Consider the following 26,215-nt stretch of genomic DNA (forward strand, 5'->3'; position numbering starts at 1 on the left):
AGCCAACCAAAAATGGCACAAGGTATACATTACCATTCTAAAATGTGGGAAAGGAGCATAGTGAGGAAGTACTGAACCAAAGCAAGACCAAAAACCAGCTGGGCAAACTCCAGACTCTGCATCTCTACGTCTGATGTCAGAGCACTCTTCAGATCTCCAATTCCTTTCAGCTTTGTTGACTGTAACACACTTCTTTCTCTTGGGCTGGTTCCACTTCCTGTTAGCAGCTCTCCTTGGCAGGTACCCCATGACTCTGGCATCTCCAACATCTTGGGTTCTCCAAGGCAATCCAGGCTTCACCTTCACAACTTCATGCAGTAGCCTCTCTAGTTCTTTTTCAGGGACACTCCTGACATATTCCTGGCCTCAACAGCTTTCCTTAGTCACAGAGACAAATTCTATGGCCCCTTATATCCTTAACTCTAGAACCATGTGACCAAAGCTGCCAAGTCTTGCTTACTGGTGCTGGAACATGCCCCCCCTCAATCAATTACATCTTTACCAACTGTCTGTTTAATTGGTTTCCTTCACTGCCTAAGCTTGGCTGTCTTGAAACTAGATCTGTAAACCAGATTAGCCTCAAATTCAGAGATCCTCCAGCTTCTAACTTCTGGTTAAAGGCATGCACCACCACACCTAGTTCTAAGATTTTCTTTAATTCCTTTTCACAAGTTGGAAATTTAACTCGGTGGAGGTTACTACTCCCTTTGTTTCATTTCTTAATTCGTTTATCTCCTTGAATACATTATTTAGCTCCATTCTACTTTTGTTCTTTTTTTTTTTTTTTCGAGACAGGGTTTCTCTGTGGCTATGGAGCCTATCCTGGAACTAGCTCTTGTAGACTGGCCTTGAGCTCACAGAGATCCACCTGCTTCTGCCTCCCAAATGCTGGGATTAAAGATGTGTGCCATCACTGCCCAGCTTCATTCTATTTTTGGTGTTCCCTTTCTCCTCAAATATTTTCCTTTGTTAGATTTCTCTTTTTTGTTATATATCTTCATTAGAGTTAACACTAGTAACCACAACTAGTAACCACAACAGAGTCTATACTAGGCTGTTTTGAGATTTCCTCTGCCAAGGGAATTAATCCAAAACTTTATTTTAGCCTCAGGCAAACTTTTCATACAAGGGTAAATGATGTAGGATTCCCCTCTGTATGCTGTGAATATCATTGGTTAATAAAGAAACTGTCTTAGGCCTGCACATGGCAGACTATAAGTAGGTGGGGAAAACTAAACTGAATGCTGGGAGAAAGAAGGCAGTCAGGAGAAGCCATGTAGCCCCACCAGAGATAGACGCCAGAACTGTACCCGGTAAGCCACAGTCTTGTGGTAATACACAGATTAATAGAAATGGGTTAAATTAAGATGTAAGAGTTATCCAGTCAGAAGCTAGAGCTATGGGCCAAGCAGTGATTTTCTTAATACAGTTTCTGTGTGATTATTTGGGAAGTCTGAGTGGCTGGGAAACGAACAAGCAGCCTTCCTACTACAGGTAGGAGATTTTAGTATGTACCCAGGAGCTGTCTAACTGTGACCTGCTGTAGATCTGTTTTTAACTCACTGAGAAACCGTCATACTGAGTTCCTTAGTGAATGCCCAGGCCTGCGTTCCCACCAGCAGAAGGTCCTCTCCCACATCCTCAGCGGCATCTGTTGTTCTCCTGCTGATAACCATTCTAACTGGGGTAAAGTAGGATCTCAAAGAAGCTGTGATTTGCATTTCCATGATACATAGCCAAGGGTATATAGTATTTTTCCAAGTATTTATTGGCCATTTTTATGTCTTCTTTTGAAACCTGTCCAGTTAATTGGCCCATTTATTGCCTGGAAGGTTTGTGAGGGTTTTGTTGTTGCTCAGTTTTTGCTATTCCTTACATAGTCTAGATATTGGCCCCTATTTGAGGCATGGCTGACAAAGATTTTCTCCCATTTTGTAGATTGTCTCTTAGCTCTGCTAGTAGTTTCCATCCACTGTGCAGAAGTATCTTAATTTCACAGGATTCAGTTTGTCAGGTCTTGGGCTAGTGGAGCCCTTTCAGTATGTCAGTATATATGCATATATGTGTATGTATATGTATATATATTGGAGCCCTTTCAGTTCTTTCCTATGCCTAGATCTTGAAGTGCTTTTCCTTTTTTTTCTTCTAACCATTTTATAATTTCCAGTTATATCATATAATATATAACATATTCTATACATACACACACAAAACATATTATACATATATATCCTATATATATGATATAGATACATGTATATGATTTTGAAGGGAAATCTTTTAATTATATTTATGTACAGAAAACTTAGCAGTGTACATTTAACCCAGTTGAGTGACGAGTTCTTTAACCTCTGCCTTTTCCAGCTTGGCAACAACACAAGCCACAGATACTGGCCCAGGATGTCATCTCCCCAGTGGCAGTGGATCTCATTGTATATGTCATTGTGATTGGTCTTTACAACTTCCATGAGCTTAGCTAGAGGGCCTTAGTATTCGACATTAACCTGTGTGAAGATAACAGTGGTACATGTCTTCCTGGGACCTGCCGCCCCAGCCTGGCCTTCCCCATGATGACGCAGTGGGGGTCTACGTCATGGGCAATCACCACCAGCCGAACCTCTTGTTCTGCACCAAGGTGGTGACTGTACTGCCTCTGCTGGAAGGATGCCTGGTCCCTTAGTGGGGCCGTCCCTTTGCCAGCAGCCTTCTTCTTCTCCTGCTTTGTCTCTGGCCTGGACTCGTGAGCAGACTTAAGCAGCTGGGTAACTGTTTCTGGTCCAGAACCTGGGGGAACCGGTTAATGGCAGGAGACATTCTGAGCTGCTTATAGAGAATGGCCATCTGCTGCTGCAGCCTGATGCAGTGGGGCCATTTGACGAAGCGGGTGAGGTTTCCTTGGCACTGCAGGTCCTGTCCAATGAAAAATGGTTAGGGCTTTTCTCAAACAGGGTCACCACGTTTTCAGCTTCATCACAACGATGGGAACCAGGGCCACCTATATCTTTGACTTTCTTTCCTTAGGACACTTTGTTTGGCTGGAAGAGAGGAAAGAAAATTGTCTCCAGTTTTATATTAAGGTATTTGGTCCATTTTGAGTTGACTTTTATGATAGGTGAGAGAGATAGGCCTGGTTTCATTCTTTGGCTTGTGGCTATCTAGTTTCCCCAGCACCATTTGTTAAAGAGACTAGGTTTTCATTGTTGTTGTTTTTAATGTGTTTAATGCTTTTGTCAAATACCGAGGTGGCTGTAGTTGTGTAGGTTTACTTCTAACCACTCCCATCCCCCTAAATCCCTGTCTCTTCCATCAGCTGACATGTTATACACATGCACTTCCTTTCTTCTCATGATGTGTCTAAGGGCAGAACTGCTACATCATGGGAGCTCCGTGCTTAACTTCCTGCATGTGTTCCTAGTGCTTGTCATGTTTTCAGGCTTTTGCTTATTAGCCCCCTCTGTAAAACTTGCTCTCATTGGGGTTTTGGGTATGAAGTGGTAGCTCATGGTAGTGTGATTTGGATTTCCTGGATAGTGAATGATGACAATCTTGTCATGAACTTAGTGGCCATTTATGTATTGTCTTTGGAATCGTGGTTTACTTTGTTCACTTTTAATTTGGTGGTTGTACTTTTTATTATCGGATAGTAAGCTTGCCTCTTATGTGTCTGACTCAGGGTTTCCCACGTATTTAGCTGTAGTGAGCGATAGCACAGTGAACATGGATGTGCGGGCATTGCTCTCAGACTCTGTGTTTATTTTGCATACCTATCCCAGCAGCAGGTTGGCCAGATTGAATATATGCTAGCTCTAGTTTTGGCTGTACTAATTCTTGCTTCTAGCCACAGTGTATGAATTTTTTTTCAGATGGTGTATAAAGTGAGAAGATGACCACTCCAAGGTGTGGCTGAGGAGGTTTTTGTTGTGGATATGAGGGCGGTACAGCCAGAGATGTCTGGAAGAGCTCAGAGCCAGGAGAGAAAGAAGACTAAGCATGGCCAGCAGACTGAACTGGGCCATTTGATGAGAAGAGAATGGAGAACAAGAGAGGAAGAGAAGAGAGAGAGCAAAGAGAAAAGTAGATAAAGAGACAGAGGACCGAGCAGCCGGCAGGGTTATATTAGGAATATATGAGAAGCTGGGGGAAGGGAAGCCCTTGACCTGGAGAAGTTTAGGGTAGAGGCTGGGTGAGAAGAGATGGGATGCTACCATGGACTCTGTAGCAGGTACTTTGTGATTCTGAGAGAGCCTGAAGGCCAGCGCGCTAGCAGACGCCACAGTTAGCCATCTGTCCTGAGTTTCTTGTGGACCAGACAGGTAGTTTATCAGTAGTATATGGAAACACAGCACACTATTGTATTTTCATTTTTTTCTAATCCTGCAGATATATTGATTTTTTTATTCCAGGTTTTATTTTGTCAGAGCCTTGCATTTATATATATAATATATCATAATATCTGCAAACAGACATAATTTGACGACTTCCTTTCCAGTCTGGATGCCTTTCATTTCTCTCTCTTCTCACTGCTGCCAGGACTTGTAGTGCTGTGGTGACAGTGGACATCCTCGTCTTTTCTTCCGTGTGGGTGTGGACTGTAAAGTTAGCTGCTTAGGTCCTCTGCATACACTTCGTGGTTATGTAGCTTGGTGTTCTTATGGGGCTCCCAACAGTGGGAGTGGAGGAGTGGGAAGTGTCTCTGACTCTTTTGCCTTATTTGGTCTCCTTTTCCTCTTGTTGGGTCGCCTAGTACAGTATGAGGGTTTGTGCTTAGTTTCATTGTAACTTGTTCTGTTGATTTCCCTGGGAAGCTTGCTTTTTTTTTTCTTTTTTACAGAAGAGGAGTGTACCTGGGGGAAAGGGAAGGTCAGGGAGGTCAGGGATGGGACTGGGAGGAGTGGAGGAACATTATAAAGAAAACCCTATGATTTAGGATGAAGCAGTGCCATGCTAATGCAATTATAATTTCTAGTCTGTCAGAATACAAGCTTTTTAGAAGCCAGGATAGAGAAGAAAATTCCTGTGCATGGTGTTACATATGGCTGAGGCAGGAGGATTATGAGGTTTAGCCCAGCCTGGGCTAAGTAATTAAACCCTGCCTCAAAGTTAAAGGGATGGAGGTAGGGGAAAAGAGAAAGGATATGTTATGGTCAGACTATATCTTATTCCTAGATTCTTATTGGCAGTATAAGTTAAGATGAATATGGCAACATCATATGGCTGCATATTCATGAGGCGTTGCAAAAGAGACCTGAGAGCATCTTCAGAACTCACTATTATAAAATAAAGAGAAGAATTGTTCACTGCCATTTTTCAAAATGAGCATTAATAAGATTGAAAGACACAATAAAGCAAACAGATAGGCTGTAAAGTGAAGAACCGGAGGGGTAAAGTCCTATCATCTTATATTGACAAACTTTGATGTTTGCTTTAAGGTTTGATTTAGATAATTTGTTTTGGGTTAAATTTGCAAATTTCAAAATACATGATAAAGTAGTAAAAAGTGATATTTGAAATGTAAAAAAAAATACAGTTAGCTGTATTTTCCTTCTGCGATTTTTATTTAAATTCTGCTATGTCCTGCTAATGAGAGTGTTGTTTATTTCACACTAACTTGTCAGCTTGGCTCAAAAATTGCAAACTTTTTCACCCCTATAACAGTAATAAGTTGAAGTCTTTTAAGTATTCTTTGGGCCTTAACTGATCTCCCTGGATACCACCTCAAGCCTGCAGTTCAGGAGGCAGAGAATATTTATGTCGAGTTGGGGACTTCTCTGTTGCTCTTTCCTTTCCTGACTCCACTTCCTAGCTTCTTTGTTAACCCGGAACTCTAGTGTAGATAATTATCATCTTCCTTCAAATTTTTCAAGACAATGAGACTACATATTTTTATCCAAGTTCTGGTTGTCCCAGTCAGCCCCCAGTAAAAAGCTGTAACTTGGAAAAGTACCTCGGGGCCAGTTTACCTCCAGTTCTCCTAAGGCCTTCTCCTGACAGTCATTTTCTTTTTGTATTTTCTAATTCTAAGATCATAAAATATGCAGGTGGGGAAAGCCTACATGTACATTCCAATATAAGATGACTAATAATTTCATAAACAAAACAGGAAAATCTGTGTTGCACTCAAGGAATTAATGCGTATAGTGTTTACAAGAGTTGTGTGTTACAAAGAGAGAAAGGGTGACGTTAAAAATGAGTAATAGGGCTGGGAGGGGGCTACGTCAGTAAGGTGCTTGACACACAAACACGAAGACCTGAGTTTGATCCTCGGCACCCACTCCAAGCCCAGCATGACCAACAAGCCTGTGACTCCAGCACCGAGAAGACTGAAACAGGAGGAGTCCTGGGACTTGCTGGCCAGTCTAGAAAATCAGACCAGTGAGCTCCGGTTCAGTGAGAGACTGTGTCTGAAAAAAAATGTGGAAAGTGACTGAGGAAGATACCCAACATCAACCTCTAGCTTCCACATGCACATAACACACACGTGCAAACATGTAACATAACAATAATAAAATAATAAGCTCAATATGCCAGGCAGCTGGGACACACTAGTCAGTAACGCAAACCAGTGCCAGTAGGTGTGGTGCAGTGGCAGAGTGCCCAGCATACCCAAGGCTTGGTTTTAACCTCCAGAACCACAAGTAGAATTCGGACTAAATAAAGCTTAGAAAGACGCCATTTATGGGTGAAGATGAGGTTTTTCAAAGTGTTTGTTTTCTCTGATGTTCATGACATATGGGATTACCTATCCTATTTTAGCTTTCAGTCATTGTGCCGAGTTTTGTGTTTTTATATTTCTTTGGTGATTTTCATTGATATATGAGGAGTGAGAGGGAGCGTGCATTGAAGAATAGGAATTTTTCTGTTATGTCAGCATTTCCTTCAGAGTATCCAGCTCTCTTTAAAAGAAAAAAGTCTGCAGTAAAGCAGTGAGGATAAGGAAGAAGCCAGAGACTAGCATTACAAGACTTGACTTTAATGGTAGGTAGTTTTGTTGATAAGTTTCTTCTATTTCAGATGCTGAGGATATGGAATGCAGCCCCACAGAGATCTTACCTACTGAAAGCCCATCTGAACTGGAGGGCAGCGAACCAGGTAGAGATTTTGCCTAAGTCACTGACTTACCAAGAGTTTGCTGTGTGATGGAGAACACTAAATTCGCGCTGTAGTCTGCTGTGGATCCGTTTCCCTGTCAGGAGCGTGCTCACTGAGCTCCTACCTGTCATCTTTCCCTTTCCTGCTCCTTTTTGTTTGTCCTCTCAGGATCTCGTCACCAGCAGAAGTCGGTTGCATACACAGCAGAGTCACAAATATTGGGGAAGATGAACAGAGGACAAAGACTAAAATTAAAATGCAAATCTTGGGGCTTGGGAGATGGCTTAGTCAGTAAAGAGTTTGCCACACAAGCGTGAGTGCACAACCGAGTGCAGTTCCCAGCAGTCAGGCTAGCTGAATTGCCACACCACCAGTTCAGTGACAGATCCCATGCCAAAACAGTGTGGCAGAGCGTGACTGAGTGAGACACCCAGCATTGACTTCTGGCCTCCACACTGAGTGCATGCATATGCACTCCCACCCACACATAATCGTAAATTACATCTGACTAAATATTATTTTATTGTTTTAGTATTTTATTTTATGTATGTACCTGAGTGTATATATGTGTGCCATGAGCATGCAGGTGCCATCTGAGGCCAAAAGGGGGCGTCAGATGCCCTGAAATTGTAGTCACAGGTGATTGTAAGTCACCCAATGTGGATGCTGAGACTCAAACCTGGGCTCTAGGGAAGGGTGGCAAATGCTCTTAACTACTGAGCCATCACTTCAGCCCCAAAACTTTATATTTTGCTTAAGTATTAGAAATCTTGTTGATTTTGTTATACTTAAAAACAAACCCTTTAAATTACATACTGTCTAGTGGAGTGGGGTGATGCATGGTGCGTGTAGTGGTCAGCAGGCAGTTTGTGGGAGTCAGTTCTCTCCTTCCACCGTTGCATTCCTGGGCTTGAACTTGGTCCTCAGGCTTGGCGGCAAGCACCTGTGCAGGCTAAGCCATCTTGCTCACCTGTGACTCGTAAAAGGTGGACGTTTTAATCCCTTAGAACCGTCACATCATTCTCTGCTCTGTCACTATTTTATCAAATTTGGAAACTCTGCATCATGTTTTGTTCCAGATGAAGCCAAATTGTGTTCTTTTGAAGCTATTTTGATGAGACTGTTAGTTACGTCTACACTTGGAGCACATGAGTATCTTTTTGGGCATTTACTGCTTTATACTATACTACTTTTCAATAAAGACAGGTCGATTTTTCAGGCCAGTTCTATTAATTTATAACTCTGACATGGACACCTAGAGTCCTGACTCGTTAAGGTGAAGAATTACTCCTATATTTCTGTAACATCACCAAAATTTACTGTGGAAATAAAATACTATCACCTATGTGCTGACAACATAAGCTATCAGAATGAAAATTCTTCTTATACACAAGCTCCTAGGATTTAACTTCCACAGAAAACTCAATAAAGCTCAGCTGTCATTGTGGCTTTCTCAAGTCACCGTAGTCGTAATTGAGATACCAAGTGATAAATCTGCAGTTCTCTATATAGACAATAAATTTAGGGCTGTTATTTTGTATCTCTAGGAATCTAAGTTTCTTGTATTGCGTGTGTGCATGTGTGTGCGTGCACGTATATGTGAGTGGAAGCCAGAGGTCAGCCTCGGGCATCAGTCCTCAGGATCCATCCACTTTGTCTTTTGGGATAGGATCTGTCGCTGGACTCTGGGCTCACTGATAGGGATAGACTGGGATTTCCAGTGCATGCCGTCACGCCCAGCTGTTGGCATGCATGGGTGCTGGGATTGAACTGAGGCTCTGAGGCTTTGCCAGCTTAGCTATCTCACTAGCCTTACCCCCAGATTTCACTTGCTGACATACTTTGTTGTCACAGCAAAAACTGTATGAGCAGCACAAACTGAGTTGGATGGTTAAAAACAGTAATAGGACACAGAGTTGGATTGGAGGTATAGCTCTAGGAGGGTCTGAGGAAGAGGTGAATATAGTAATATGTTCTAGTAGAATATACCCTGTACTCAATTCCCCCAAAAATAATACAAATATTTCATTGCAACAAATTGATCAAACCAAATAATTATTTACAAGAGTTCTAAATTTTATTTTATACAGTATTATATAACTTTAATTTTCATGTATTTCAGGAGAATTGGAAATGCCACTAACCAATCTAAGCTTACCAAGGCAACATTCTCCAATGAGTTCATTATGTGCAGGATTTCAGACATTTCCATTTTCTGCTGTGTGTAAAATGTAAGTAAAGATTTTATCCAGAGCCCAAGCCGCAGTTCAAGACAAGCTTGTCTGTAGCCTGAATGAGCTCTGGACAGCATGGTGTCATCATGCAATCACACATACTTTGTTTGATACTTTAGTTCCTCTGCTAAGGTGAAAGATATTTATTTGCAGGACACAGTTAATCTTTATTAAGTTCTTTGTCTTATTTATTCTGTATATTCCAATCTATCTGAGGAGGCAGGTTGGCAGTCAGAAACAGAAACAAGTGTATGTTAGTATAATCTTAAATTTCATTTAGCGTTCAAATATTATATAATAGCTATAGTAAATCTTTCATTACACAGATGTTTCCTATATATTGTTAGAACTCCAATATCTAGTGAGATGTATGAGACAAGTCTTGCCTGATGAATTATGATTTGGCAAAGTTAGAACAAAAATGGCTTTTAAAACAGTTAATGAGGGGCTGGAGAGATGGCTCAGAGGTTAAGAGACTGGCTGCTCTTCCAGAGGTCCTGAGTTCAATTCCCAGCACCCACATGGTGGCTCACAACCATCTAGGAGATCTGATGCCCTCTTCTGGCAGGCAGGCATAATACATGCAGGCAGAACATTGTATAAATAATTTAAAAAATCAGTTAATTACTTTAGAGTTATTTGAAACAATTGACAGTTACTCATCACAGCAAGAGAGAAGTCACTTCCTTTTGGCTTAAACCTTTTTACATTTCCATTTAAAAATGGCATAAATCCAGTTATGGGGATTATTCCTATAATCCCAGTGTTTGGGGGCCTGAGCAGTAAGGTCATGGATTTCAGACCAGTCTAGGCTATGTGCTGATTACCTGTATTAAAAAAGTACCTCAATTATAAAGCTAAAATGTGTTCAAATATTTTTGTTGTACCTTTGGCTTACTGTAGTACCAACTACATGTAAGACCCACTTAGATTTTAGAGAGAGAAAAAGCAAAGTTGGGGTGAAAGAAGGTTGTATTTCCTTACTAACTGACATGGGAAACACATCTTCAAAATGCTTCAAAAGGCAAAAATATTTGTTTTTGTTGGGCATGGCTGTCTGAAGCATTTCTTCTTATTTCCACTTTAGGATAAGTACCTATAATCTGAAGTGTATTATCAAAAAAAAAACCTTGATAAATTTCAAGAATTGTCCCAATTCTCATTTTCTATCAAATAACACATTTTTTTGGGTTGTGTGGGTGAATCGTGTGGTTTAGATCTAAAAATATTGCCTTCAGTTACCCCATATTGTCAATTCAGTATCTAGAAATACTTGCCATTGCCACCCTCCTTTATGTTCCATATGAACTGAGAAACAGAATATAATCAATTCTCCATTTCAGTGGAGATGGGTGGTTTGGGACATGAGGGCTTGTAGCTCAGTAGTCCCTCCCTACCAGGGCCCAGGCTTCATAGTACTAATGAGCCGTGGTTGACATTAACTCTCATCCATATTTCTTCCTTTCCCCTCTGCACTCTAAAACCATCACACAGATTTTACACATCTCCCCCATTACCAACCAAAATTTAGGGGCTTGATTGAAATTTAGGGCCTTGTCACTTCTGGAGAAAGTAGGGCCAATAGGATTTTTGTGTAGTTCTGATTCTTAGCAACTGAGAGCCTAGAATTTCTATATATAATGGACTCAAGAATAGAAATTTACATAAGAAATATTATTAGCCAAGTGGTGGCTGTGCACATCTTTAATCCCAGCACTCAAGAGGCAGAGGCAAGCAGATCTCTGTGAGTTTGAGGCCAACCTGGTCTACAGAGTGAGTACCAGGACAGCCAGGCTACATAGAGAAAACCTGCCTCAAAATCCAAATATATATACATACATGTTTGCTGTAAATTGCTATGTGAATATTAAACACAGTCATTTTACAATCAACACTGAAGGAGATAAAAGTGATCATAATGGTTACTCTTCCTGCTAACTAGATGTAGAGTCACCTCGGAGACTGATGAAGCACACACATGGCTGTGACTGAGGGCGTGGCCAGAGGGCCGTAACTGAGTGGGAGGAAGGCCCACTTTGAATGTAGATGGTGCCACCAAGGGCTTGGGCTCCTGACACAGCAAGAGGGGGAAAAAAAGAGAACAAAAAAAGGGCCAGTATTCCCTGCCTCTGCTTTCTGGTCAGCCATGAAGTGAGCAGCTGTCTTCTGCTCAGTGCTCCTGCTGCCATGATGTTTACCCAAGCTCATGGGACTAAGTTTATAGGCTGAAGCCTCTGAAGCCATGAGTCAGGTTATACTCTTCACCCTTAATCTATTTCTATTCAGCATTTGGTTACAGTGATAGAGAAAATAGTCTACCCAATGTCAACTGCACACCTAGACATACCACTTTAAACTACACGTTCCATTCCTTGTCCCCCAAAGGCTCTTGTCCAAATGCATTCAATCTGCCCTTTGAGTCCCAGAGTCTTAAAAGTTTTACATTGTCCAAAAGGCAAAATTCGGAATCTCAAGGAAATCTCTTACTTGAACTTCTGTAAAACGAAGAAGAAAATGACATATTGCTACTATGTACAACGGGGCAGAGTGAATAGGCAGGACCGAGAGAATATTCCCACTCTGAAATGGAGGGAGAAGAGTATAGAAAGGAAGGATGAAACCTAGAAGGAAACACGAAGTCCTGCAATTTTATGCCCAACCTCTGAAGCATGGAGTGTTCTGATGTGTGCTCCAAGGGGCTTGGGCAGCCTGACCTGTGTAACTTTGCTGTTTGCAGCTCATGTGACCCTATCTTTATTAATTAGGATTTCTATTACTGTGTTGAAACATCATGACCAAAAGCAGCCTGCTCCCAGGCTTACACTTCACTTTACCATCCGTCATAGAAAGCAGTCGGGATAGGAACCCAAACAGGGCAGGGCAGGAATGTGGGAGCAGGAGCAGAGGTCATGGGAGTGCTGCCCACTGGCTTGCTCATGGCTTGCTTTCTTATAGAACCCTGGACAACCAGTCCAGAGATGGTACCACCCACCGTGAGTTGGCTTCTCCCCCATCAATCACAAATTAAGAAAATGCCCGTCTACACACTGATCTTATGAGGTATTTTCTTAACTGAGGTTACCTCTTCTCTGATGACTTTAGCTTGTGTCAGGTTGACAGAAGATTAGCCAGGACACTCCCTCTTGGGTTTCCTCCACTCATTGCCTCCAGTTATCCTCAGTAGATGCTCCATATGCCAGGCAGCTCCAGAACCCTGGTGTCTTTACTGCAGCTTCAGCTTCACTAACAGCTTCATAGAGCTGCTTGGAGGCTGACTGCAAGAACTCCAATCCTGTTTGTTACATTACCTGGCCTTCCAGGTCTTCTTTTTAGAATGTGCCTGAAGCTTACATGACCCCATAGCTTTTCTATTTCTGTATGCCTGAAAATCCAGCATCATGTAGCTGATGCCAGGGTCTGCTGCTAGTTAAAGCAGTAGTCAGGCCTCCTCAGACCATGGCTATAGTAGTGCCTGAGTAACTAGGCACTTACACTAAGGGAGCCATTTCCCTGATGGCCCTATTGGAGCAAGGTGCCTCATCATCTCTACTCAAATGAGTTTTACACCTTAGAGCCTGTGATGTCTGGTGTTCGTCCAATACCTGAGATGCTGAGAGGATCTTCCTTATAGCTCCGTATGAAGTGCCTAGCTTCTTTACGGTGGCACTGATCTCTCTAACAGCCCCAGCTTCGTTATCTAGAAATTTATACCAACCCTTTTCTAGCCATATTGCACGCTTTTTTTTTTTTGCATCTTCTCGCTCTGCGTTTTTATCCCAACTAGTAGTTATCAGTAATCAATTTCTGCATTATTTATGTTTGTCCTTGCTATGTCCAAATAGTCATCAGAAACGGTTTAAATGAGGAAGGACTTACCTTGGTTCATAGTTTCAGAGGGTTTAATCCATAGTTGCTTGGCCCATGTTCTTGGGCAACACATGGTTATAGAGGTAGGGGCATATGACAGGTAATGACTGTTCACCTCGTGACTGACAAACAGAAACAGGGAATGTAGTGCTCATTTGCTTCTCCTTCCCTCCTTTATCCTGTCATGGGTTCCCAGCCGTGGCCGGTACCACCCAGCCAGCCTCGGCTCACGGAATGCCTTCACAGATACACCCTTGCCCTGCCTCACTCATCAGTCTCCGAGGTGGCTCTGAATCCAGTCACATTACCGATGAAGACCGAGCATCACAACAATTTTTAGGCAAACAGGGCTAATTAAGAAATTTACTAATACCAAATCTTTCAGGGAAAGAAAAAGTATTAGAAATTTGGTTTATACAGCTGTACTTTAGTTTTATACGTTTACAAAATAGAGTTCCTTTTTACTTGCGTTTACATGTAAAAAACTTAGAAAAATACTCCTCTTAAAATTGTTACACAAAACAACCAATACTATTGATGAATTAAACTTTGACTCTTCTTTTACAGTAATTTGCTTAGTGCTGGAGAATCGGCTAATAAATACTGTCTGCTGTGGCACTTGGGAAGCTGCAGAGACTCTTGGGTCTCATTCATGCTTACAGGTATAGAATTTGCTCCTGAATGGCAGCTAGAATGCATAGGCAACGGCATGCAGATAGTACAAATGTGACATATTTTTCTTTGACTGTTTCGTAACATGAAAGTCAGTTATCTTTTAGACACACATTAGAAAAACAAGGCCTCAATCTGGCTGGCTTTCTCATGGTCCTTATTCATGAAATAAAAGAAACCAGATAATCTAACACATTTATATGAATGTGTAAAGAAATTTGTATTTTTGAGTCTGTAAATTGGTTGCAAAAGATATTCTACATAACTAATGTTAAAAGAAATGCTAAAGTTTTCCATTTTTCAAGCATTCCAAGAAGGATGGTTTAAAACCTTTAACAAAAATTTGTAATGTAATAAAATAATTTTGGGTTGAATAACCCCCTCCAAGGCTATCTCTTTATACAATGAGAATAGCAATGTTGGTGGTGTCTGTTTTCTAAAACCATGGCTTTATATAAAGACGAATGCAGATGTTCACTGCAGCTTTAGTAAAAGTAGAAACCTGGAAACGGGCCTGGGGCTATAGCTCAGTGATCTGTGCACGGGTAGTAATACCCAAGGCTCTGGGTTTAATCCTCAGAACTGAAAAATTTCCCACCAGGAAACATTTCACATGTCCATTGAATAAATGAATGAATTGGCAAATTGTGGCATACATATAAAATGAAATATTACCAACTAATCAAAAGAAATGACCAGGGACTAGCAATGACAGGAGAGTAATGCAGGAGAGAGGAGGATGTGGGTACATGAAGGCAGGTAGGAGGATCCTGTGCTGTTGAACTGTTAAGTGTATTGAGTGTGATGAGAGATGCACAAATCCACATAGGTGTAGTATGAGGGCTGGCTTGTTGGGGTTTCTGTCCCTCCCAGTACCCCAACACGCCAGCAAGTCCCAAGGAAAATCACACGGAGTCTACATCAGGTTATAAACTGATTGGCTCATTAGGTCAGGCTTCTTGTTAACTCTTATAACTTATGTTACCCCATTATCCTTATCTACTTTAGCACATGGCTCCGTACCTTTCTCAGCTGGGCAAGTTACATGCTGCCTCTTCAGTGATCTGCGCAGGAGTGGCAGAGGAACCTCTCTGCTTCCCAGAATTCTCCTGTTCTCATTGCATCACCTCTACTTCCTGTCTGGTTTTCCCACCTATACTGCCTGCCTGGCCAATCAGCGTTTTATTAAAATATGATTGACAGAATACAGATAATTCTCCTGCACCATTTCCCTCTTTTTTTTTTTAAACAAAGAAAAATACCCATAGTCCATTTGTTGGGAATGTGGGCGTAGTATTTCAGGCTACTTCCTGCTGGTTGGGGGCGCTGATGATCTTATGGGGACCTAAAGAAAATTTAGAGTTATAATTCAAGTCCTGACTGGAGTATCCTGTGAGTCTCGATCATCTCAGGAGACAGTCTTGAATCTGTTTTGGATGTAGAATTTAGACATCTAGGCCATCTGTTCCTGTCAGAGATTTTTCAGGTGGCCTCCCTTGATCAAAACTGATTTTTCTTAATTCAGAATGAATCCATAGCCTCTCATTTTCTGTGGAAACAAAAGCAAAATCTCTTCTCCAAAGTAACATACCTTTTGACTTCAGTTTTGAAGCCAAGGTATTTTCAAAATGTCTATCTTGGGTTAGTTCAGCAGCATTTATAAGCAAATGTCTTTTGGTGACTGTTGCTCCTTCCTCAGCATTCAAACAATTAAAAGAGAGCATAATGACACACAGTATCAAGATTCTCTGTGTATTTTCCATCTTTATGCGGCTTTATTTTACTTCTATTTCTTTTATTTTTACTTTTACTTTTTGAGACAGGCTCTCTGTATATCTTTGTCCTGGAATAACACTGTAGACCAGGCTGTCTTTGAACTCACAGAGATCCTCCTGTCTCTGCCTCCCCAGTGCTGGGATTAAAGGTGTATGCTACCACACCTTGAACTCACAGAGATCTGTCTGTCCCTGCCTCCCAGGCATTGGGATTAAAGGTGTGCACTACCACACCTTGAAGTCACAGAGGTCAATCTCTACCTCTGTCCCTTGAAGTCACAGAGGTCAATATGCCTCTGCCTCCCAGGCATTGGGATTTAAGGTGTGTACCACCACACCCAACTATTCTCTTTCTTCCTTTTTTTTACATTAAGAACTTTAACTTTTAGCCTGCATATATTTTTAACACACTGTAAAATATTTAGAGATTTTCTTCCTCTTTGAATCTCTCTTTACTGTATATCTCTCTTTTTCTGACCACATGAGCCTTTAATTTACAAAGCAATATGGGAAGCCGTGGCTTTGACAGCTAGATCCAGCTCATTCCTTAGCTTTCCAGACTCATAGCTGAGATACCAGCCACAGCTGTGTTCACTGCCACAACCTGTCGTGTTTCAAGGTCCTTGCTAGCAAGCAAGCTGCAGCATTCTGCTCACAGACCACACTCAGTCGGACTGCCTGCCTGAAAGAGTCAAAGTTTGCTCTGGCAGGACATCCCATAAAGCCGACATTTTAAAACAGCACAGCTTTTTCCTGCTACAGCTTAAAACCGAAAAGCATGCGTCAAGCTTTTCATCAACACCGTTTAAGTGTTTCATGGCAGGACCTCTTAATGAGCTGCAAGGTTTTGCAGCTAAAGCTGAGTCAGGAAGCCTCTCTTAGATGAGAGCCTTGCTTGCCTCTAGCAAGCAAAGTAGACCCGAGAAATTGCTGCTACAAACAAAACAAGCTTTACTCTATTCTTTCCCAAGCTTTCTCAGGCTTTCTGTGGATTCAGTTATCCACGTCTGGGCGCCATATGTAACACGAGGGCCGGCTTGTTGGGGTTTCTGTCCCACCCAGTACCCCAACAAGCCAGCAAGTCCCAAGGAAAAATCACGCACAAGACTCCATAAGGTTATAAACTGATTGGCTCATTAGGTCAGGCTTCTTGTTAACTCTTATAACTTATGTTACCCCATTATCCTTATCTACTTTAGCACATGGCTCCGTACCTTTCTCAGCTGGGCAAGTTACATGCTGCCTCTTCAGTGATCTGCGCAGGAGTGGCAGAGGAACCTCTCTGCTTCCCAGAATTCTCCTGTTCTCATTGCATCACCTCTACTTCCTGTCTGGTTTTCCCACCTATACTGCCTGCCTGGCCAATCAGCGTTTTATTAAAATATGATTGACAGAATACAGATAATTCTCCTGCACCACATAGGTGGTAAAATTGCATAGAACTGGTTGCACAGAAACACACACACACACACGGAGCAGGGGTTAATAGAAAAAACTAAGACAATATGAACAAAATTGATGGGTTGCTAAAGTGCCATTCTCCTACTTGTGCAACTGTATGCAAGTGTAGTGTGTAATTGTAGAAAATAGGAGAGTAAACATCTCTGCATTATTTTACAGTTCCATTAGATCTATAATTATTTTTATCTTTTAAAAAGGATTAACTGTTCACACAATATGCACGATTCTCAAAGTAATTATGCTGAATTAAAGAAACCAGACCAAAAAGAATTCATCCAGTATCACTTCATTTACATAAACTTCTGGAAAAATGCAGTGGCTGAAAGCAGAGCAGTGGGCTGGAGTGGAGAGGTTTTAAAAGGTGACCTTATGAAAATACATGAGAAAATGTTGAAAGACTGAATTCAGGGATTCACACATGCAAGGCAACACTCTAACCACTGAGGCACATTCCCAGCCCTAAAACATTTTATTCAATCTTTGCAAATAGCTAGAAGTTAAAATAGTCAGGTGTGGTGGCACATACCTTTAATCCAGCAACTTTTAGGCAGAGGCAGGCAGATCAGCCTGGTCTACACAGTAAGTTTAAGGAGGAAGAAGAAGAAGAAACTGTATGATTTCTATTGTTAAACTAACTTGGACTTATACAAATATCATTTTGAAAACAAAGAACAGATATAGCCTCAAATTTCACCGTTTCCCAATGTGTGAAAATGTATTTCATTGAGAATGTCCAATATGAATCTGTTTATTGTTTTTATTTATTTTTCCCTATGTTTGTTTTCAAGTTCCAAGGTTTGAAGAGCCCAGCAGTCAATATTCTCTTGCAGATATGAGGAATATCTTTTCTATCAAAGGAGACAGCCTTGTGATTAACCCTGCAAAAGCAAAGGGTTGGAGACAAGCAAGACGAAATTCAATAATGGCCGAAACTTTGGAGCATCTGAAGGCATATTTGTGCCACAGTGGTCTGTCTTCTGAGGAGGCTAAGCTGGAGATCTTTCTGCCTACAAAAGTGCTTCAGCTGGAGCGTAAGCACAGAGTAGTTCATACACTGTGACCATTTCATAATGAGACGATGGTTTCGGATATGCTTCAGTTCTGTCAGCTGATGGGTTTTGGCCTTCCTGGGCCCAGATGTTTGCTCAGAAAAATATGGCAGTGTAACTAGCTCATCCTAAAATCCTGTTCTGCCTAAAATGCTTCTGTCTAGCCACTTCTCTCTTTCTTTCTCTCTCTCTCTCTCTCTCCTTTTTTTTTTTTGACAAAGTTTTTCTGTGTATCCCTGACTGTCCTAGAATTCACTCTGTACACCAGGCTGGCCTTGAACTCAGAGATCCGCCTGCCTCTGCCTCCTGAGTGCTGGGACTAAAGGTGTGTACCAACACTCCTGGCTTTGTGCCTAGATTCTTCACCTCAACATAGCACTGTAAGATTTGCCCATGTTATGTGTAGCACTAATTCATTTATTTTATTGATAAATAACTTTCTTATTATATGTACTTAACCAGAGTGCGATCATCTCCCCAGAATTTATTCCCCAATTTTTTAGTGTTGAGAATAAAATGCCTATGAGTGTTTTGTGCAGTATTTCTTATGGGCATGGTGTTGTTTTTCTTGAGAGAATATACAGAAATAAAATTGCTTATTGTTATTGTAGGTGTTAGAGGTATTTGTTTAATTTTACAAGAACTATTAAATTATTTTTTAAAGTGATTTCACCACTGTACATGGCTACCGATAATGTGTGAATTTCAGTTCTATGGAAGCAGCTTTTCTAATGGACATGTGTAATGTGCCATTGTGGCTTTATTCTGTTGTTTCTCTAATGCCTAATAGTGATAAGTATCTTCACACGCTCAGTGACCAGTTTACTGTAACAGAATTTACCATATGGTTTAAAGTACAAGTGGGTCTTCATAAAGTCAGAGGTGTACAGTCACCGCCACAGCTGTTTTCGGGTCCCGCATCAGCCCCTCCCTCAAGTCCATAGCCTTTCGCACTTCCTCTCTATTTCACCCAGGTGTGGCGGGACTGCTGCGCTCTGTCTGTAGAGATGCCTCTCTGAGACAGTCTGTATAAATAAAACTGTCAAATACTGGTCTGTTGTGGCTGGCATAGTTTATTTAACATCATGATTCATCTATATTGTAGGGTGTGTGTAATGCTCAAATTTTTGCCAACTTTTAATGAAGTTTCTTTTAAAATATTCATTCATGAGAATTAAAAAAATGTATTTTGGATTCAGCCTTTGTCCAAGGCTGTGACTCATTATAACCTATTAGCAACAGCTTTACTGGAGTTCCTTCTTTGCCTAACAATTAAACTCCTAATATGAAGAGATGGTTGCCAGGCAGTGGTGGGGCACGCTTTTAATCCCAGACTCAGGAGGCAGAGACAGGCGGATCTCTGTGAGTTTGAGGCCAGTCTGGTCTACACAGTGAGTTCCAGGACAGTCAGACAGGGCAACACAAAGAACCCCTGTCTCAAAAAAGAAAGGAAAGAAAGAAAAATTATGTTAATAGGAAACTCTAACTAAAAGTTATTTATTTAAACATAGAAATCATTTGGTGTCTTTCATCTTCTCGTTTCCAGCCTGGCTGGAACAGCAGAGTTGCCCTTTGCCCGTCATGCCTGTGAGTGAGAAGTCTGCCAGTGTCCGCAGAGTACATCCTCAGAAGAGACCGTCTTCTGAGAACAAAGGGCTGCATCAGATGCAGTCTGAGGAATGTGTCTCTGCTAAAAAAACAAAAAAGGAAGACAATCCCAAGAGTGACCAAGAGCTAGCGGCTAGAACAGTTCAGAAGACAGACAACGGTCACGTTGGACTTGCTGACTCTGTACCCGCTGTTGAATCAGCTTCCTCTTCACAGATCAAGGCATCTTACAATAAAAAGCAGCACGACTTGGATCTTTTGAGCGAGTTCATTACCCTGAGAAGTAAATACAAGCCTTTCTCTTCGGATGCTGAAGTCACAGACCATGACCAAAACAATGGTGGGTAACTCAGTACAGTTTTGGCATAGACACGTAGCCTCTAGGACTGGGCACTGTCTGTTATACAATGCAAGAAAATAAAAACTCTTTTAGAGAAATTGTATAGTTTTTCATAGACAAGGGAAATGCCATTGACACTCCTTATAAACAGAGTTGATACATGAATATAGACTTAGATATGGCTACAAATATGCTTTCAAAGATGAAAAGGCATGTCTTAATTTGCCACAAAGCTATGAATTAAAACTTGCTTTGTATATCTTGGGTATATAAGCTTAGTATTCGTAACTTGATCATGCTCTCATGCTTTTTTTCTATTAACTTAAAATCCTTCGTCAGTATTTTTAAAGATAGTTTTATTAATTCTTCAAGAATTTCAAACGTTTTCTTTTTACCATTACCATTTCTTCTATCCCGATCTCCAGCCATATCCACCTTCCGTTTCAGACCCATCCAACTTTCTGTCCTCATTTTGAAATGGTTTCTTTATTTTCTTTTCTTTATGTATGTGGGTGTTTTGCTTGCAAGTATGCATTGCACTGCGTGTGTGTCTAGTGCCCATGGGAGCTAGAAGAGGATGTTGGAGCTCCTGGAACTGGAGTTACAGTTTTGAGCTGCCATTTGCCTGCTGGCAACTGAACCTGGGTCAGCTCTGCAAGAGCAGTAAGTGCTCTTGATCTCTGAGCCACCCCTCCAGACCCATCGAATCCATCAGTGCTACCTGTATACTGTCAAGTAGGCCATCCACTGGAGCGTGCTAGACCTGCCAGGGGCTGCACTCTCCTGGAAGCTACCAGCTCTTTAGCTAGGGTTTAGCTACGTGTCTTAACACATTTTAATATATACTTACACATTTTCTCTTTTAATTGCTCATTAATCTTTCTAATATTATCAGAGTTTCTATTTGAGTTGTAATTGTCATTTATTTCCTGCTTCTAACCACATCAGAAGTGTATAGTATATCATATCATTTCACTTCCAGTTGTAAAAAAAAATGGAACTCTAGAATAATTTTTCTTATTCCAGACAGGGTCTCACTATGTAGCTCTGGATATCCCGAAACTCACTATGTAGGCCAGACTGACCTCAAACACACGAAGATCCTCCAACCTCTGCCTCCCAAGTGCTTTGATTAAAGGTGTGCACCACTACACCTCGTGCTTTCTAGAATAATCGTGATAGACTTTACCTTGATGAAATTGATAAAAAGAAGTGTTTATGTTGCTTAGAGCATGATTGGGTCTTGCAGTCCTATGTTCTGTCTGTGGGGACAAGATTTGGTTCTCAGTGTCATGGCAGTTATGTGTGGTTTCCCAAAGTGTGACAGCCATAGATAGATGGGCTGAAGCTCGTTCCTGGGTGTACAGTAAGGGAATGAACTTCCCCAAAGAAGGAAGTATTCTCAGCTTCTCTATGTCATGACTCTTTCTCCTGATGAGATTTTCCCTGCCCAGCTTAGGTGAGGACTGGGTGGGAAGATGCCTCATTCAGGTATTTAGCTACCAAGCCCACTTGTCTCTCAAATAAAGCCCTATTCTCCAACTTAACTTTTATTAGCAATAAAGGTAATATAATATTCTTGCTTTATTTTACAGTTGACCAGGGACAAGAAATGTTATTACTTATTAGCTTTCTCAAAAATTTCAATAATTAATATTGCTTGACTGTATCTATTTAGATCACTTAAAATTAACTGGCAGTATTATTTCAAGATGACATAATCTAGTTTGAATAGTCTCCAAATTACACTTGGGTGCTGTGCACTGCACCCCCCGTCTGTGCTCTGTGTGCTAGAATCCAGTTTGCAAGCTTCAGGTAAGGGGCTGGAGGTTGAGGAAACACACACAGAGACAGACAGACACACGAACCTCCAATCACTGGTACAAAGGCTTCTTTAATAGCACCATGGAGGCTTAAATACCCAGCAGTCAATGGACAACAGGTGAAAATCCCATCCTCTGAGCTCTAGGGAAGACACAGCTTTTAGTAACTTCAATTAGAAGGCTCCAGCAGGGAAGAGCAGCTGAAGGCTAGGACTCCAATTGGTCCCAACACTTGGGGTTCTTTATTTTTATAGAAGGCAGGATCTTTCTGTGTAGCCATGTCTGGCCTCAAATTTGTAATCCTCCTGTCTTAGCCCTCCAAGTGCAGGAATTATAGGCATAGTCACCATGTCCAATTTAATTATCATACTTTTAACCTCACATATTCAAGTACATCGGGTTGGTAATGCAGTTTTAGAAATATCCTATAATCATATTATCTGTGAGTGACATTAGTATTTAGCTAAAATAGCTGCATGTACATAAATGAATCCTCTATAATACCTAAAAAAAGAAAAAAAACAAGCATTTATTAAACACTGTATCAGGTACATGATGAGCTGCATATTAAAGGAGGGGTGGTTTGGTGGCCTGGAAGTAAAGTAGGCAGATCTGGAAGACTTAGTGTGGACGATGGCAGAGCTGAAGTTCAACAGAGGAAAACTGGTGTGCATGAGAGAGGAGAGAGATGTTAGAAGGCTTGAAACAAAGGAGAGGGCTAAAGCAGAGAGACAGCTCTGGGAAGGCAGAGTGAGCTGGAGTGCTGCCGTCCTGTCTGTCTGGGACTGGACAGTGTTTGGCCGCTGTACCGAAGGTCGGCATTCTAGCCCGTATTTGCATATGAGGACACCCAGACTGCTGTCAGGACTGGGCTAGAGCTCTGGCCTGAGGCCAGAACTTTCCCACTTCCGCCATCCACCTCACTACTCAGCAGGGTTCCTATCTGGGTAATTCGTTTAACTTAGACTCCATGAAGAAATTTAGCAACTATGATACTGAACACTGTGTTAAAGTAAGGCAACACAATTTATCCTGAACAATTTAATGTTTTTGCTAGAATTTCAAGATAAAGAAAAGTGTTATTTAACTCTTCAAGAAGAGAGTCCTATTGTTTCTAACAACAGAACTGCAGAGGAACAAAGTCAAGAAAGAGCAGATGATGTCATTGAGATTCAAGCATCAGGTATGCGGCATGCCTTCAAGATTGTTCTATTTTGCTTGTTTTGAAAGTCCTCCAAAACAAGATTTGTAGAATATACCTTATTCTCCATGTAATTGTCTTTATTTGTTTCAGAAACTTAATTCTGTTTCTACTTCCAAGTTACTTCTAGACCTGGATGCCTGTCCACTGCCTGTCTTTCTCCCATTGTCATACTTGAGCCCACTAACTGCTGTTTCTTCCTTCACTGAAGCTGGACCACTTCCTGCCTTCATGTAAGAAGACCAAACTGCAGGAGTCCTCACTCTCGTCTTCCATGTTCGGGAAATGAGTTATTAATGATCTGTTTGCTCACCCACTGTCAGGGATGTAGGTGGTTATCAAAGACAGAACCGCGTCCTTTTCACAGACACCGATTTCAGTGCTGTTCTTTTTCAGACACCCAGTGCCAAGCATACTGCCTCCTAGAAGCAGCAGCAACTCCTGTCTTAAAGAAGCTTGTTTGCCTCTGCACTTACCCTGCTGCTAATTGGAAATTCGCCACTGTCATTTTTGACCAAACAAGATTCTTCTTAAAGGAACAAGAAAAACTAGTAAATGATGCTGTTCACCAAGGTGAGCACAAATGAGATTCAGACCACCTGGATGAATTTATAGACAACTGTAGCTGCAGACTTCAGATCTGGACGAGACCCTGACTGTAATTTAGCATGTAGTACAAGACTCTCAGTGAATCTCCTAGGTGATAAGTATTACTTAATAGATCCCCATTGCAAAAGCAAAGTTAACACCGTGAACATTCACATTGGGACTCGAACATGGACCTACTCAGACCATCCCCAAAAAATTGCAAAAACAAAATCCAAAGGATCAAATTGTTTCCAGTGATTTTAACTGCGTCCCATAATGAAATACAAGATTTAAATATTATATATATATATAAAATGAAAATTGTTTGCCAGTAGGGAGTGAGCTGGCGGTTATCTGTCTGGGCTCAGTGCTATCTTGAGCATCACTTATCCTCACTAAATCTGTGCCCTCATCCGTAATGAGGCTCACAGTAGTCCTGATAGGATTATTAGAGAGTCGATGAACTAACCTGCTTATGCACAGCCTAACAATAGTAAGCACTTGCTAATAGATAATAGCTGTCATTATTAGCAAATCGATACATATTCTTAAACTGCAATGTGTTAACTATGCTTTTGCTTCTGTAGGTGAAAATGCTGACAGAGAAATAACATTCATGCATGCTGCTCTCTTACATCTCCTGGTGACAATGAGAGATGTCCTTTTAACATGCAGCTTGGATACAGCATTAGGTTGGTAGAGAATTTTTTATTTTTACTTTCTTCTTGTTGGATAGTCCACCTGAAATAATTTAATATTCTGAAAAAGATATACTTCTTAAAAATTATGTCACCTTCTCACCTATCACACTGATCAACATTTTGTCATAATTATTAATGGGATATATACACATATATGGTGTATATTATATACATTTCAGTGCTAAGGATCAAACTCAGGGCCCCTTAATACTTAAATACTAAATAAGTCTACCACTAGCAAGACTCTCAACCCAAACTGGAAAAAATAAGTTATATATATAATTATGTATGTATGTATATATATATATATATATATATGGTCTGTTTATGCTGTTAGTCTGGGTCTGAATTATGGAGTTCTGATGGCCTTACACAGATCTGAATGTATAATCATCTTTATGCACTAGTTTTTAGTGTGATATTTGACATTTTACCAAATACATTTTTGGTCCTTTGTGCATGTTTGGAACTTTGACTTAAAAAATAAGAACTAGCTGTTGCTATACAAACGATTTAGCCCTTACTGTACAATGATAAGGAGCCATTGAAAAGAGATTCCACTGGATTAGATTTTATTTTAAGGGTAATTCTGGGCCTGCAGAGACGGCTCAGTGATTGAGAGTACATACGCTCTGCAGTTGAGCCCAGCTCAGTTTCCAGCAGCTGTGTTGAGCAGCTCCAGTGGGCTCCCTGCCTCTTCCCTCCACAGCACCTGCACTCATGGGCACTTACCCCAAACATACACATACAGATAACTAAAAATGAATTTGGGGGAGGCAGGGTTTCTCTGTGTAACCCTGGCTGTCCTGAAACTTGCTCTGTAGACTAGGTTAGCCTCAAACTCAGAAATCTGCCTGCCTTGCCTTCTGAGTGTTGGGATTAAAGATGTGCACCACTATGCATGGCCTACAATAAATCTTTTAAAAAATTAAGACTGACAGCAATATTAAGAAATCAGTAATGAAGCTGAGTGGTGGCAACACATGCCTTTAGTCCCAGAACTCAGGAGGCAGAGGCAGAAGGATATGTGTAAATTCAAGGCTAGTTTGGTCTACAGAGCTAGTTCCAGGACAGCCAAGAATACACAAAAAAAATCATGTCTCGAAAAAAAACAAAAAAAACCAAACCAAACTGAAACAAAACAAAAAACACCAGTGAATCAGTAATGAGAATCAGATTTGAAAAAAATTGAAAAAAGGAGATAAAACATAAGTCATTATCTTGAGGCCGGAGAGATGACTCACAAGTTAACACTGGCCCACTTCACAGGACGAGAGCTCACAACTGTCTATAACTCTAGTTCCAGGAGATCCAACACCCTCACACAGGCATACATGCAGGCAAATCCCAATGCACATAAAAATAAAAAATAAAAATAAAAAGGTATCATTAAAAACAAACACAAAAAATAATAAGTCAAACTAAAAGTTACCTGTCAGCCTAGCAATACTAATATAAGAATTGACATTCATGTGCATATGAAACATACCAAATGAGAATTCAACATTTTAAGTTATTGTTTCATTAATTACCCAAATATCTTTTCTTTTTCTAATCTTATGTACATGAGTACTCTATCTGCATGTACAACTTTATGCCAGAAGAGGACATCAGCTTCTACCAGAGATGGTTGTGAGCCACCGTGTGGGTGATGGGAATTGAACTCAGGACCTCTGGAAGAGCTGCTGGAGCTCTTAACTGCTGAACCAGCTCTCCAGCCCCCAATATCTTTTCACCATCTGATATTCAGAAGTAACCAGGTGTTCTGCTGCAAAAATCTACAAAACTCATGGAGAGCTTGTCAAAA

At 41.0% G+C, this 26,215-nt stretch overlaps 1 protein-coding gene across 1 annotated transcript in view; it reads left to right on the forward strand.

Moving 5' to 3' along the window:
- Positions 1-26,215, forward strand: part of Shoc1 (shortage in chiasmata 1) — a 78,590-nt gene that overhangs the window by 22,416 nt on the left and 29,959 nt on the right. Inside the window, exons 8-15 of the mRNA XM_087897277.1 lie at positions 7,012-7,089; positions 9,212-9,320; positions 13,758-13,852; positions 17,887-18,129; positions 19,694-20,095; positions 22,976-23,101; positions 23,516-23,692; positions 24,295-24,399. Of these exons, the coding sequence (XP_087753403.1) occupies positions 7,012-7,089; positions 9,212-9,320; positions 13,758-13,852; positions 17,887-18,129; positions 19,694-20,095; positions 22,976-23,101; positions 23,516-23,692; positions 24,295-24,399 (1,335 nt within the window). The remainder of the gene's footprint in view (positions 1-7,011; positions 7,090-9,211; positions 9,321-13,757; positions 13,853-17,886; positions 18,130-19,693; positions 20,096-22,975; positions 23,102-23,515; positions 23,693-24,294; positions 24,400-26,215) is intronic.

Source organism: Myodes glareolus, chromosome 16 (genome assembly GCF_982192425.1).
Source record: "Myodes glareolus chromosome 16, mMyoGla1.1, whole genome shotgun sequence".
NCBI lineage: Eukaryota > Metazoa > Chordata > Mammalia > Rodentia > Cricetidae > Myodes > Myodes glareolus.